Source organism: Buteo buteo, chromosome 1 (assembly GCF_964188355.1).
Source record: "Buteo buteo chromosome 1, bButBut1.hap1.1, whole genome shotgun sequence".
Taxonomy (NCBI): Eukaryota; Metazoa; Chordata; class Aves; order Accipitriformes; family Accipitridae; genus Buteo; species Buteo buteo.
Window position 1 is genome coordinate 65,519,864 of NC_134171.1, and position 14,770 is coordinate 65,534,633.

Here is a 14,770-nt window from a genome sequence, read left to right on the forward strand (position 1 = left end):
AATACAGCAAACGTCAAAACCAGGAATTTATTAAAAAGTCTCCTACTTAATTTATGTTTAAGAGGTTAGCTAACCTGCGGGAGAACTTTTACTAACAACCAACTGCATCCTGTAAAGGGCAGTGAAACTGATTTTGGGAGCTGATTCCATGACTTAAGCAAGAATAAAGGCATGCTCACACAACCTCTTCTAAAATTAGCAAGTCTCTGCATGAATTATTTGTAATGTTTATGAATTTACAGGACACATTTTAATATGAAAGTCTAAGAAGTAGAGAATTACTAAGCAGAGTCTAAGCGTACAGAATAATTTCTGAAAAAGGAATAATCTTTCTTAAAATATTTTGTAATTGATATTTTTGATAAGTGCCATTAGAAATTTGAACTAGGCTCAGCACGCTTTAGATAGTTCCTTAGTCAATATCCAGAGTTCCTTCTATTGTGAAATGAATTATTTTGCGTTAATTTTTTTTTTCTCCAGACATTTAGTAGATGATTACCATTGTTGGTGTTATTGTCACTGAAGGAGAAAGCACTTGCTTTTCACATGATTAATATTGCACCAGGAAAAAGTTAGACACACTTTTACAGTGAAGTACACAGCTGGGAAGGTACTGAGAATGTTTGCCACATCCAAAGGTCCTAATCAGATGCCCGTTGAAGTTAACATAGAGACTTCCTTTGACTTCCCTGGGCAATGAATCTGGCTCAAGATTAGTGATCTCGTCTTACTTGTACAAAAAATAAAGTAAACAGAGAAAGAAAACAAAATATTTGAAAATGAAGGTCAGCAGTCTGAGGAGCTGATCTGGCTTGGAGGCCCTAATCTAGTTCCCAAGGAAGTTAACAAAGGGTTGTTCTTTGCTTCCCTGCTCTGGCCTATGCTGCCACATTACTGAAGCTCCCCTACTTTTTTTCCTCTTACTATATACACTGCGTGTATAAGGACTGTTCACTGCTTTCATTTTCTTTCTGCACTTGGTTGGCTAAAGATGCATAATTATCACCAGTTTGCTGCACTTCTGTGGAAGGTCCCAAAGCTGTCACTGCGAAGAAAACTCTGCCACTGCCTCAGGCATGCTCTTGCTGTCCCATGCCCCCAATACCTGTACCCTCCTTTTCCCAAATGGAACATTTCACCTTTATTTTGTTTTACCAAGAAATGAGTTGTTTGTTTGTTTCTTTGGTTTGTTTTGGTTTGCTTTTGAAGGATAAAAAGGGGGAAGAAAAAGAGGAGAAACTGGTTGTGTAGGACAAATGACCACAAAATGAGGATTCAAAGCTGAGAAACAATGTAGTCTTTTAAAGCATTTGAAAGCAGTTTTTCCCCCTTCACGTGGAATACAGGTCTTTTCTTTCTGTGCATACTGTGTCACTATCTATCTAGCCTTTTTTGTTGTAAGACTTAAATGGCAAAAAAAACCCCGCTCAAGTCAAGCCGGTAACTTAATTATCCATATTGCATCTAAAAGCTGAAGGCAGGATCAGGAAGATAAGAAATGCTCCTAGTCTTGTTGGTACTTGTCCTGTGAAGCATTTGTTTTAGCACTTGTTTTGAGTACCTACGGAGTAAAACGCGGAGTCCACACAGGTCGTGTTCTCCAGTTCTTTCTAGTCAGTATGTAGGTACAGACAGATACATATAGATAGGTACCTATAGATAGGTCATAGATACAGATCCTGAAGCAGGAGTTTTAAATAACCCTTAAGGGTGGTGTTTATCCATATGGTCTTTACTTGTGTGAGCAGTTCCATTTGGAACCTCTTGTGTACTGCTGCAAAGAGACTTAGTCCTGCAGGATAAAGCCTAGAAACTGCCTGTCTGCAAGCAGGATTTATTCCAGATGATCATTGTCTGGGTTTGGTGAGGTTTTTGCTTCTGTTTTTTTCTTAAAAAAAAAAAAAAAAAGTTTTTTTTTCACCATATACTCAGTGTATACCATGGGACTGTGCAGCTGTTACTTGATCTTTACTTGCTAGCTGTGGGCCTTTCCCAAAAATGTTGATTTTAAACTTTTCCCACCATTGTTACTAACTACCATTGAGCCGACTGACAGCTGTTACTTATTTGCTTATTTATTTTAGCTTTTGGTGAGACATAAACCCAACAAAACCACAAAACAAACTGTACTGTTCTGATCAACCTGCTCTTTTTCCTCTCCTTTAGGAGTGAAATGTCGTAGTTAACTTTGCTTTTTTTCCCTCCTTCTTCACTTCCCTGTCTCTGCTGTTCTAGTGGATATATGGTCTGTGGGATGCATTATGGGAGAAATGGTTCGCCACAAAATCCTCTTTCCAGGAAGGGACTGTATCCTTGTGCCATTTGCTGCAGCTTCACCTATTATTTGTTCCTCTCCTCCACCCCATCCCTTTTACCATAAAATGACTATACCAGGACTGTAAAGATAAAAGCAAAAAGTTGAATCCCAGAGGTACGAGTAAATGAAAATAGTATACTACTGATATGAACAAAATTGGAAATGAAAAACAGATGCACAGAATGATTTCAGTCAAAGAAGTTACTTGAAATCCTGTAATCATTCCATTTCATGTAGTCTTTATGTCATACTAATAAACAGTATAGAAAACAAGCATTATGATTGCAAATTGGATAGCTTTACTGATTATTTTTCAAAGAAAAAATAAGAAAAAAAGAGAAGAATCCTAACTTGGCCCATCTGGTTCCTGTAAATCTGTTTTTCTGCTTTTATGTTTTGGAAATAGTGACTTCATAATATTTGTGGTGACGACATAATCTTTTGCTTGCTAATGCATCATGGATTTGGATTCATCTCAATGCTGTATGGGCTCAGAGTGGAGTCAATACAACATTTTTTTTTCTTTAAAACAAAATGAAGAATTTGACTTGCCCAGTTTAAGGCAACTGTTTATCTGCTGTGGTTTCCAAATTGGCCTGAAATCAGATTCTCTTGACTTAAAAATGGACTTTCCTTTACTTGCATGAGGTCTGTGTTGTTAATTAAACTGTATTTCCCTCCCATCTTGTTCTTCTCGTCTTGGGTGATATTATTTTTACCAATTCCAAGGTGGTGAAAGCAATATTAGAAAATGAAAACAAAAGAGGAGGTGTCTACTTAGCCTTTGGTTTATCACAGGCTAAGCCAGGCAACCTGCCTGCGATGTCTGGGAAGTGTAAGTAGTGTGTATTTTGCCCATCAGAATAAAATGCAGCAACATAACATGTTCCCACTTTCAGAAACAAAAAGGCGTATTATTTTTAGCAGGTTGGCAGAAAGACACCATAAAAATCTGGCATCAGCAGACACTGGCAGTTGGTGTGGAGAAAACCCAGCTTTTACAGACATGTAGTCATGGAAGTAATTTTTTTTTTTTTTGCTGGCTCTTGAGTGATTCCTGTAGTGTTTGACAGAGTTAGGTCCTGCCTGTCCTATTCTCACAGCTCTTTTGACTTTCTCTGAAAATGGAGCTCTGCTCGGTAGCCAGGTGAAGATGCAGTTATACTTTACGAACAGGTAGATGAGGAAACTTGCAAGTACCTTCTGTTTGCTGAGGAAGAAACAGCAACATCATACTAGCTTCCAGTCTTGTAGGAATACGGACTGGAAAGTTATCAGATGCAAAACAGGACAATGAAGTAAGAATGGTGGTTTTCATCATTAGTGGATAGCTTTGGGATGTCACTCCACTGAGCTTTTCCTGCAACACGTGGAGCAGGCTGCACACTCACCTTCTGCTGTAACCTGAATGTGCAGAGCAGCTCCCAGCATTCTTGAGACCTGTAATTCAGTGTGATAGTTATGTGTGTTTCAGTGCTAACAACACCTCAGAAACACCATCATAACTCTTCCTCCAAACACTGTGCTCTTTTCCTCTTTTTTTACAAAGAAAAATGAAATGATCTATAATATACTTGAGGCTCAGCTGTAAATACTGAGGATATTTCTATTTAATCTATTTGGAGAGAAGTCTGAGTTTTCAGTTGAAAAACAACTAGAATACAGAAGAAAAGCTATTTTAGTGTAAAAAACGTAGCACCGTGGTTAGTGGGTTGCTCTTCTTTTTCAACAACAAATGGTATTTGAGAGTCATGTTCTTCTGCCCATTTCCAGAAAAAATAAATGCTATATAATGTAAACAATGATTTAAAAAAAATCATTCAAACATGAGAATTACTTTGGTTCTGTCTGGCTGTGACAACAATCTCTTATGACAGATCTCTTATTCAGGGATAGCAACAGATTTTTTTTTTTTTAAATACCTTTTAAAGTTTCAGTATCTGTTAAAAAATAGCAACTGAATTTTTGAACAAATGCAGAAAACATTGTTTAAGTTGTGGGATAGTCCTACTTTTTAAATCACTGTAATTCCCATACCCTGGGATGGGGGGGGGGGGGGGGGCGGGGAATGGAATCTGTACATTCATTTCCAAGTCTATACTCATTTGTTAACCAGTTTGACCCCATGAATAAGAGTTTTCAGTGTTAGAAAAACTGGTTTGTGTATGCGTTCATATTACTTCTCTGCTGTCCATGGCTGTTGATGAGCAGATCTAGTTTGTCTCTGTACAGGAAGAGCTAGAGAAGCATTTATGCAGCTGCAGGTAAACTTCACGGAATGACAGCACAATAAAGCTTTTCTTGGGCTACCTAAGGCCTTCCAGCAGTGGGTTTTGTAGCTGAAAGACAGAAGTCTCTATAGAAACTAAAAATTTCAGTTTTTTAATTTTTCAGAAGAATGTCTACTGGGTGCACTTGCTATCAATATAAGGAGCTTACTCATTTCTAGCCTGGAGTAACAACATTCATGTATGGCACAGTATACATCTAAGAAAAATTTTGCAGCTGCTGCCAAGTTTTGTGGAAAGAAAAATTTTAAAAAGGTACCATTGCATTAAGGTGCTGCTGACTTTAAATGAAAGTCTTCATTGAAATTAAAACATAAAGAAGATTAATTTCAGATCATCTCATCTACATAAATAAGAAACTTTAAGTTACAGTAAAAAAGCTCTGAAATCTGTATAGGCTACAGGTACCAGTATATGATAACTGTCCTGGTTAGTATAAATCTAAGTTATGCATTTTCCAAAAAATGTGTGTGTTTCATAACTTTATTAAAATGCTCTCTGAAAACATGTTCAGTTAACTGCCATTTTCATTAGCAAAAAGCCAAACAGTACTTGAAAATGATTGCTCTGTGAATATTGCTGAGGTATTTAATGTAGTTGACGTACTAGGACACTTGAGATACAGCAGGGCTAGAGGATTGGTCCATTCAAGTGCTGTCAGTTTGTGATGAGCGAGCTGGTTTTCAGAAAAATAAGAACAGTCTCCAGCCTCCTGGAGAGTACCAGGTAGAAATTGCATAGCAGATACCTTTGTTCCTTGTTACTCACCTAAAGCAGACACTTCAAAATACTGTCAGGTAGACTTCTTTGTCAGAAGTCAGACCCTCATGAGAAGAAATCCACCTTTTGATCAATTTTCAGATGGATTTCCAGACCAAAATATTCTTGGCAAGTTCTGGTAAGCTTTTGTAGTCCACTTCTGAGCTTCTCACTCAGTGTTTCTTCGATACTTATTCCACTTTTGTCTCAGTTAAAACAGAAAGAGTGTGAGCAACTAAAAATGCCCCAAACTCTTGGATGCCATTGGAAATATGTTGGAAAACTCCAGGACTTTCCCCAAAGCTGTGTTCAGCTCTAGTCAAATAATATCTTCAGAATCTTTTAAGATTTAAATTTAAGGATTGGAAATGTATTTCTGTGTAGTTTTTTTTTTAAAAGAAGGGAAAATTTAAAACGGTCTGAATGCTTTCAAGTGAGATAGATTTATTAAGATCTGAGCTGCTGAGGCCACAGTGATGTCCCACAGGCACATATGACTTAGTGGGGAAATAAAGCAATCAAAGAGCATTTCTTTTCAGTACTGGAGAGGCGTGTAAAGAGTGGTACTCTAGCAAGTTCACGTGTGAGTCCTTCAGCAGATCAAAAGGGAAACAGTGATTTAGTCATAGAAATATATTGGGTTAACAGCCAAGTGTCTTAAGTTTGGCTAGGCCTGGATTACAGTGGTGAATATGGAAAACAGAATTCCTACTGCAATTAGCTTTGAGTCTAAGATGGTCAAAAGAGAAAATACCATGAAGATAGCAAGAGAGAAAAAAAATCCAAACTTATTCTATGTATCTATGAACATCCAAAATTGATTGTGAAGTCAGCATTAACAGGTGAAGATAATGTTTTCTGTGGCCAGATTTTCAAAAATGCCTTTGCCTACCAGCCATCTTTGAGAGCAGTGGGATTAAGAGATTCTCTGACACCTAACAGAGTATTCTATTGTATTTTCCCAGGCATTTATATGGAAGAAAATTGCTTGCCTTAGGGAAAAAATTTTGAATCAAGAAAGTCTTTCAGGAAAAGATGTTGCCTTTCCACCACTCATTAGCAGAATTTGTCTTTGCATTTGAATTATGATCTGCATTTATAAGTGGGTATAATCCTAGTGCTTTGAGTGCATGTTGGGGATTTTCTTAAACTTTGGTATAATAAAACATCTGCACTTTTGTTTAGTGCAGTCTGCTGTTTTTCATGTTCCCAGTAGTCTTTTCTTAAGGCTTATTTTGTGTTTTAAAAAAACCCCAAAACAACAATTAGCATCAGGATTATTTAAAAGAGACTATTAAGAGTGGCTGACCTGGTTCTCCAGGTTGGATCAGCTGGTACACATTAGCCTGCTGCTTAAGTGTCTGTTAGCTATGATGGCATTGATGGCTAAGTTTGGATTTTGTTCAGCTGAATGATTCCTCCCTGGGTATATGGTATTTGGGTTTGGATTTAGGATTTTTTCTGAGAATATACCAAGAGTTTGAATTATGATGATTTTATTGGGGGAAGTTTGCTCATATGAAATGAGATCTGTCTCAGAGACTTCAGTGTGGCTGTGAAGACGATTTGGCTGTTGCCATTCTTCTCTTTCTTTTTTAATTCAGATATGTATACTCTAGCAGTTTATAGTGCAGTTTGCACTTAGTATAAGAGCCCCATGCTGTCTGTTATCCCTGTGGCGTTTGGAGTGGATTCCACCTGCTACAATGAAGATGATCCATTGCTCGGTTCCCAATACTCACTTTAAAGATCTTCAGCATGGGTCTGAATATGCAGCTCTAAAAGTGGCCAAGTGTTGAGGTATGTGAGCTACACCTACTGCTGCCTCATATGAATTTCAGCCAAGGCAAGTTAGTTGCCCCCCCCCCCCTTTTTTTTTTTATCCTTTCTCCTTTCTATGCCATTAATCAGCTTTTGCTTGATGGCAACTCTAGTAATTTGAGCTGAGTTTCACTGGTACAGTAGAGCGGAGAATTTAGAACTTGTGGACAAAACAGTACTGAAGTGTCTTTTGTCAAGAGCATGTAGGTATTTGGTCGGGATCAAAGTAGAGGACTGGAACACACTCAAAATCACATATCATTTATCAGATATGAAAATATGTAAGTATACTTAAATGATATGCTAATCTGCTTGTGTTAGCAGGAGAGACTACCTGTGGGATTCCTGCTGGAAGAAGTAAAATCAGTGTGCTGGAATACTCTTTAAGACCTGGGAATAGATATTTCAAAGTCAAATTTTAAATTATGCTAAAAAGAGGGTCTGAACCTAGCAACTGCAGGATCTGCAAAACATGTTTGAAATGTTACTGTCCGTTAGATGCAGTGGAGTGTGTTTCATGTTCCTTGGTGAGATTCTCCATAGGTCTCTCTTACTGCAATGATTTTTTAATATAGTTGTATTCAAAAGAAAATGGGAGACAAGGAAGGGCATGAGTCATTCCTTGTGCTTCTGCTCATTCTTGAGCTTGCATCTCAGGATTCCCATGGCCTTTTCTTAATATATATGTGCCTCTTAACATCCTGTGACATCCCTTCCAGTCCCTTTGCAAGCTCTGGTGTTCTGAAAGGGACAGTGGAGCTTGAATTCCCAAGGAAAAACAATAGGTTTTCAGCACTTGTTTGGCACTGCAACCTCTGAGGAAGAGCAAAGATTTGGATGCGATTCATATGTCCTTCTGCATTTTTCCAGGTGGGCCAGGCTCTGGCACCTGCTTGTCTCCTGCAGGTCAATTCTGTCTATGCCAAATGAAGGTGAATACCTGCTAGTCCGAATCCCAGAGATTGATGGCTCAGCTGTGTCATAAGAAGGCATGATGCATATTAGTTTGGAACTCTCAGAAAGTTTAAAAGAAAAAGAGCGAAATTCATACGTTGGTTTGAAGCATCACACTTGTAAAATTGTGGCAACTCCCTTTCAGTTCCATATAGAATCTGTCAGGAGAGTAGCTGTACTCTACAGTGTTTTGCAGCTTCAGTTGCAGGTAGTAACTTAGAAGTCAATAATAAAATATTTAAACACTTTGGAACCCTATTACTGTTACTGAGAAGTATTAAGGTTTTAATAAAACCTTAATGGAAAGTGGTGTTTCAAATTAGAGAGGAAAAGACTTTCTGAGGAAATCTGAATGGATTGAGCTGATACTTGCTGAGCACTCATTAAAACATGTTGAAATCCATGCATATAATAAATACAAGCATGAAGGGAAGGTTTTTGGTATCTCAGTGAGGTCCTGAGATTGGAATGTCACAAAACTGGGAGTTTGCCATGATTTAGACAGAATTGAGGGCAGGAAGGGTTTGGGAGACTTTTAATCTTTTTCAAGTGTTTGAGCCATCTTCACAGTTGTCATTAGGAGTGCTGTGCCTCAAAAACTTTCCTTGGCATTGGCAGTCTGAAGCCTTTGTAGCTGTGCTGTCTGGAGCTTGTGAAAAAAAGCAGCTTTGCCCACGTATTACCAAGAATTACTAAGTATTTTTATAAACCATGTCCTTTTTTTATTCCATAGAAGTAACAGAAAACCCTGTAAAAGCAAGGTACAGTGTCCAATACAGACTGCTGTATTTTTCTTCCTGAAAGTTCAAAAGTAAGGGCCTAGAAATGGTTCTTCAGAGCAGACCTCAGTGCAGGTCTGCAGGAGCACTCAACAACAGAGATGGAGGTAAAGGGAGGTCCTACCAAGCAAGGTGTCTTTCTATTTTAGGAGGATTTGAAGAGAGAAGCTCACTGTGTTGTGAAAGGCATGCTCAGTTGCCTTGAAATTTTACTAGAGTTTGCACCTCGGCCACTGGGAAACAACACTGTGTGCTAAATATTTTGGCCTACAGTTACACAAATAAAATCAGGTATCATGATTTACTTCATTAATATGTCTTCCCAAGTCAGTTTTCAGGACACGATCATCTCTTTTCAGCTTGCAGAAGGGCGATTTCTGCATCACTAAAACAGGAGCTATTACAAATGTGAATGTTTGGCATTCTCACTAATGCTCTGGGCAGAAAGAGAAAGTGTGAGCTAGCGCATGAGTTTGGGAAAGATAGCAAAGCTCGTTTGGCTGCACCTGCATCTCTGGTCTCCAGAGTTTCCTGTAGCATGCATTTTATGAATTTTAATTTGAATGTCATAATTTTTACTGAATGAAAACCGGACCTTACTGAGTGCAGGTCTGAAGAGCCACCTCAGCAGGAGTGTTAGCAAGAGCAGTTGCAGATTTTCCTTACAGGCTCCATTTCATTGTGTTTTGTCAAGTTCCAGAGAACCTGCAGTTTGGCAGGAGGAGAATGCAGGGCCATTATGAAGGAATGAGGAAGGAAACAAGATATGGTGTCTTCAGTATCAGAGTGTCACCCATGCTTTTTCCAGTTCATCCAGCATGGTAGGAGCAGCCTTCTGCAGAAACAGGAAAGGAAATTGCATCCACAGCTGAGTTACAAGGGAGGTGTCCATGGAAGGTTAGCTTGGGTCCTTTCCATATAGAAACATCTTTGCCTAGTTCTACAATTCCTGATCCTTCTGCACCTTTGCTGAAGGGAATCTGAAACCTGGAAGGATGAACAAGCACTCATTTGGGTCAGGAGGTACATGAGACTAAAACACAAAGAGGAACAGATGTCTTATTAATGTTCTTCCATCCCAATTCTCCCTTCTCTCCTCACCAACTCTTCTGGTCACCTTCCCTGTGAAGGGCTGTGTCAGCAGCCAGACCAGACTGCTTCCCCAGGACACAGGAATTTTTGGGGGGCATGCATGTGTGGCAACAGAGCAACTTCTGTTCAGCCTCCCCAGGCTCTATTCAACCTCCTGGGGAGATTTTGGAGGTTTCTGTGGAGGACAGATTCATTCCCCAAATGTTTTGCAAGACATCCCTGGCACAATCACTGTAGAGGGTATTTCTTGACTGTTTGGCATGGAATCAGAACCAGGAGGTGGCCCAGAGGTTAACATTTGCTGTATGAGTGAAATATTTCCTTTGTTGAGGAAAACACTTGCATGTGGTTTGTGGTGGACATCTATTCAGTGTGGCTATGCCAGGGAGACATTTCGTGTCCTTAGAAAACTTACTTGTATTTTGAAGTATATGTACACACTCAAGAATGCATTTCAGAGCATCTCTGTGCAATGATCTGGTTTGTAGAGATTTTGAACAAATTAAAAATCCCCTACTACTAGTAATCCAGGACACAGGTATTCTAATGGAGAGGAGGCTTCTCACCAAGGGCTGCCCACATCTCAGCAATTTCACTTCAGAGAGTCATGAAAAGTTGTAGGTTTAATTCGTTAACACTGTTTCATGTGATCCTAAAACATCAAGGCAAATAGTTCCTATAAACTGAAGTTTTACCTAGAGTCATGCAGAGGTTATAAGTTAGCCTGCATTTGATTAAAGCTTAGGGATATTCCATGTATTGGTGGAACATTGCCAGTCTTTGTGAATATCTTGCATTCGGAAAAAATCTTGAACCAAATGTAAGTTTTCAGTGCTTTGGAGTTGAGTACAAATGTTTAGAGGTTGTGGTTTGTTAGTGATGCTGTTATGACTGAAATTACTCAGACCACATCTGGATTGATGTTAGACTAAAGGAAACTGAGGACTGAGGCTTAGGTCTCTGTACTGCAGTCCCTTACTGAGCTTTGCATGAGTCTTGCTGCCTTAACTGGGGCTTCTGCAGCTGCTGCTGTATATGCTGAAACTCCTAATCTCCAACTAACTACTTTTCTTAAACACTCAGTGAAATTCTGGGTTCCAATTTGGCTTATTTCTAATTGGCTCAGGAGAGGAAAAAGAGGCAGCAGTCAAGAAGGCACAGTTTCTTTCTCTTTGGATGTTGCTTATATTCAGATGTTCATCTTTGCTTCTTCTGATTTGGAAATTTTCAAAGAGCTTCCTTCCCAAAACCTCAGGAGTAGAGGAGAATAATCATCTCTACTTTACACAGTTTACAGTTTAGTAAGTCACTAGTTCAACTTCTCTGTGTTTGCTCTTAAGCACAGCATAGAGCAGTAATGTCAGAAGGCAGCCTCTGAAAATAAAAAGGAATTAATAACAGATGAACAAACAACTGCTTGCTCTATCTTTTCCTGATATTTTGCATGCCATTTAGCTTGTGATGAAAGCAGCAATAATTTGCATCTCTAGGTTTGCTTATTGCTTCCAAACAAGTAGCCTTTTATTTATTTGGTTTTTTATTGATTTATTTATTGTGTAGTGATGAAGCTTTTCATATGCTAAATAAAGCAACAGGGAACCTTAGACCCAGGCATGTAAAGATTTCCACATATAGGGCATTTGCCTTCAAAGTCAAATCCACTTTAAACTGTTGCTCAATATGAAATTATAGGAGTAAATTTAACCAAGCAGCATGATGCTTTCATTTTTTTTCCCACAGTTTCTGGCCCTGGGAGACCAGTCTGTCCCTTTTCTTGCTTCCATGCCCTATGACTTATCATAGAGCAAGGACAGCAGAGGTAATGTGGTTTCATGGTAGTGGTATGGGGGAAAATGCCACCTTAATCCCATACTGGATATAAGGAGTCTGATTTTCATCTCATGTTCCAGTGTAAATTGTGGTTAGCTTTGTTTGACCCAGCTGAACTGCTGTTCTCTGTACGAGGTAAATAGTCCCCCAGTTTGCTCTGAATTTCAATGCAAAAGGTACAGCTTAGTGCTTCTATGTCTCAACTGTCCTATTTAGAAATCACCATTTCCTATCACAGCAAATGGAAATCTTATGAGATTCTCAAGACCCCTATTATGGACTGCTGGCTTCACTGAGATTCAATGGAAGTGAGCCAACAGGCTCTAAAGCAAGCATTATTAGAGTTGAATAATCTCAACGAATTCTGTTTATGCCCCTGAATAAGAGGTGGATATGTCTTCACAAGGACCCAAGTTCCTTTTGTGGCTTCTGGCAGTTCAGCTTGTGAAAATAAGCATGGATCTCTGGTAACTGAAAGGATGAAGGAAAGGCAATTTGCATATCCTCATTGCATACAGAGACCAGCATTCATTTACAATACAAAGCAGTATAAACCTAGGTAATGAATGCAAATGAAAACTAAAAAAAGACTGAATTAATTGGTAAATTTTAGTTACAAAGTTGTATTATGACACAGTAGCCAGCCGTGGGTCTCACTTGGTTTTCTGTATTTAATAGTATTGTCTTTCCTCCACACTGGGGTAAAGAAAACTGTTGGAGTTGATTTTTCTCACACCTGCTATGTTGTCATGAAACTTACACGCTCAAGCAGAAAAGCAGCTGCAGAGAGTGAAAGGCAGGTCTGTGTCTGCGGTGTGGGCTGCAGGCTCTGTGCTATATAGCATGATTGGATAAGTCTTCTCATTTATTTGTTGTTCTGTTCCTGTTTTCTTGTTTACCTTCATTTCATTTTTGTTTTCAGTTGACATGTGGTCAGTAGGGTGCATCATGGGAGAAATGATTAAAGGTGCTGTGTTGTTTCCTGGCACTGATCGTATCCTTCCTAGCAGCCGTTTTGGTCTCAGTAGGTAATTCCAACCCTTTCCCCTCCAGCCCCTTCCTGCTAGACTAGTGCTGACATACATTTGCACTGTACCTAAAGAGCTGGGTTAAGTCCCACTGCAAAATCCTTGCAAACCAAAATGTCAATCAACAGTTACTGCCTCTCGGTGAAAGCCTTAGGTGGAAACCGCAGTGACTATAGTATAAGGAGATGGAAAACAACTTCCAACATGGTTCATCAGAATCACTTTCTGCAGCCAGTGACCACTTGTTTTTAGTTTTGTTGTTATAAATGTCTCTTTATTAATTTGGGAGGGGGTGGGGTGGTTCATAAATGACAGGTTTTTCAGTTCAGGTTGTAACATGGTAGGCACAAGTCACTGTTTACCTCAGGATGGCATGTAAGAGGTTCTGCATTTTAGGAAGAAGGTATGATTAACTCGAACATGACTTTTAGAAATGCTTATTTGTTTGCTCTGCAAGTGGTACTGAAGTAGGAAATGGTTTCGGTTTGGGGACAACTTCTGCTTCCCACGACTAAAATTATCACTTAACTTAGTAGCAATTTGATGACTAAAAAGGCTGGGAATTTCCTAGGAAACTGTTGTAGGGGACTTCAGTCTGTCATCCTTTGTTTAAGTACATGTAGTTGTTATGTGAAAGCAGACATCAACAAGAAGTGATTTATAGATAAATGCATTAAATCAACGGACAAGCGGTCCAAGCAGACTAGGTAGATGTACGTTTTCCTTAGAGACCATTCTGCATTCAGGACTGAGGCAGCCATAATTCTTACTTGATTTGATGCTTTATTAAAGCTTTGATATATACTCTATTACGTATCAGATTGTGAAAGTGGTTTCTTCTTGTGTACAACAGCAACTGAGCTCCATACATGCTTGGTCTAACTCCAGTGATTAATGGTCCGTAGGATTACGCAAATGAGAAATGGAGATGACCTGCATATGAGTTTTCCTTCTAATATAAACTCTGTACTTAGATGACAAAAGAGTTTCCAGGCATTATTCATTTTTATGTAACTTTCTCTGAACATATGTGCGTGTACGCTATATATATCAGTATGTATGTATATATATATATACACATACTTACTAATGCAGTTTAGCACTTCAATTTTGGCCTCATTCACACTTTAAAGGGTTCAATATTTTGATTAAAATGTGGAAAAAGTAATATCTGAAGAGCATTAAAGAAATGAACGTAGGCAATGATATCATTAATATTTTCATAGCCTTGTCTAGTAAGATTCTGATTTGTGTTTTGTCCAAAATGTTGGATGAGCATATGCATACTGAAATGAATGCTAAAATTCCCATGTGTTTTCATATGATCTGGAGCACACCTCATCTGCATATGTGAAAGTAAACCTTTCCCTTCTATGTGTTAATGTAGGTCATTAGCACATATTTGTGCTCCATGAGGATTTGGCCCAGGCTGTGCTTGTGTTTTCTGTAAATGTGGAGTGAGAAATTTAAGCATGGGGGTTAGCATAGTTCAGTGTTGTAGTCAGAACTGTTTTTCTGTTAATAGACTTATGTTTTGTAAGATATCATTTAAAGAAATCCCCAAGTAAGTACAAAAAGAATTCAACATATCTTATATAGTGCTTCAAAAACTGGTTTCTTTGACACAGATGCATACTTGTTAAAAAGAAATCACACAAAGCCTCTATAATTAAACCCTTCTGTGCTGTTTATTATTGTGATAACCCAACAGAAGTTGGCATTACCAGCTGCTGATTCGTTTGGGATTGTTCTGTAATCGAGTTCACATTCTTTATTTGTATTTATAATACCTTGCTAAATTTGCACTGTGTTTTATGTACTGCTCTTCTTTTCTTCTGCTGTTCCATGAATGTCTATTCCGTGAACAGAGAACGATGCTGTTGCTTTCTTTCAGGCCGCTGA

General features: G+C 38.7%; 1 protein-coding gene across 1 annotated transcript in view; it reads left to right on the forward strand.

Moving 5' to 3' along the window:
- Positions 1-14,770, forward strand: part of LOC142033781 (mitogen-activated protein kinase 10-like) — a 118,181-nt gene that overhangs the window by 70,672 nt on the left and 32,739 nt on the right. The window contains exon 9 of the mRNA XM_075034144.1: positions 12,763-12,834. Coding sequence (XP_074890245.1) covers positions 12,763-12,834 — 72 coding nt within the window. The remainder of the gene's footprint in view (positions 1-12,762; positions 12,835-14,770) is intronic.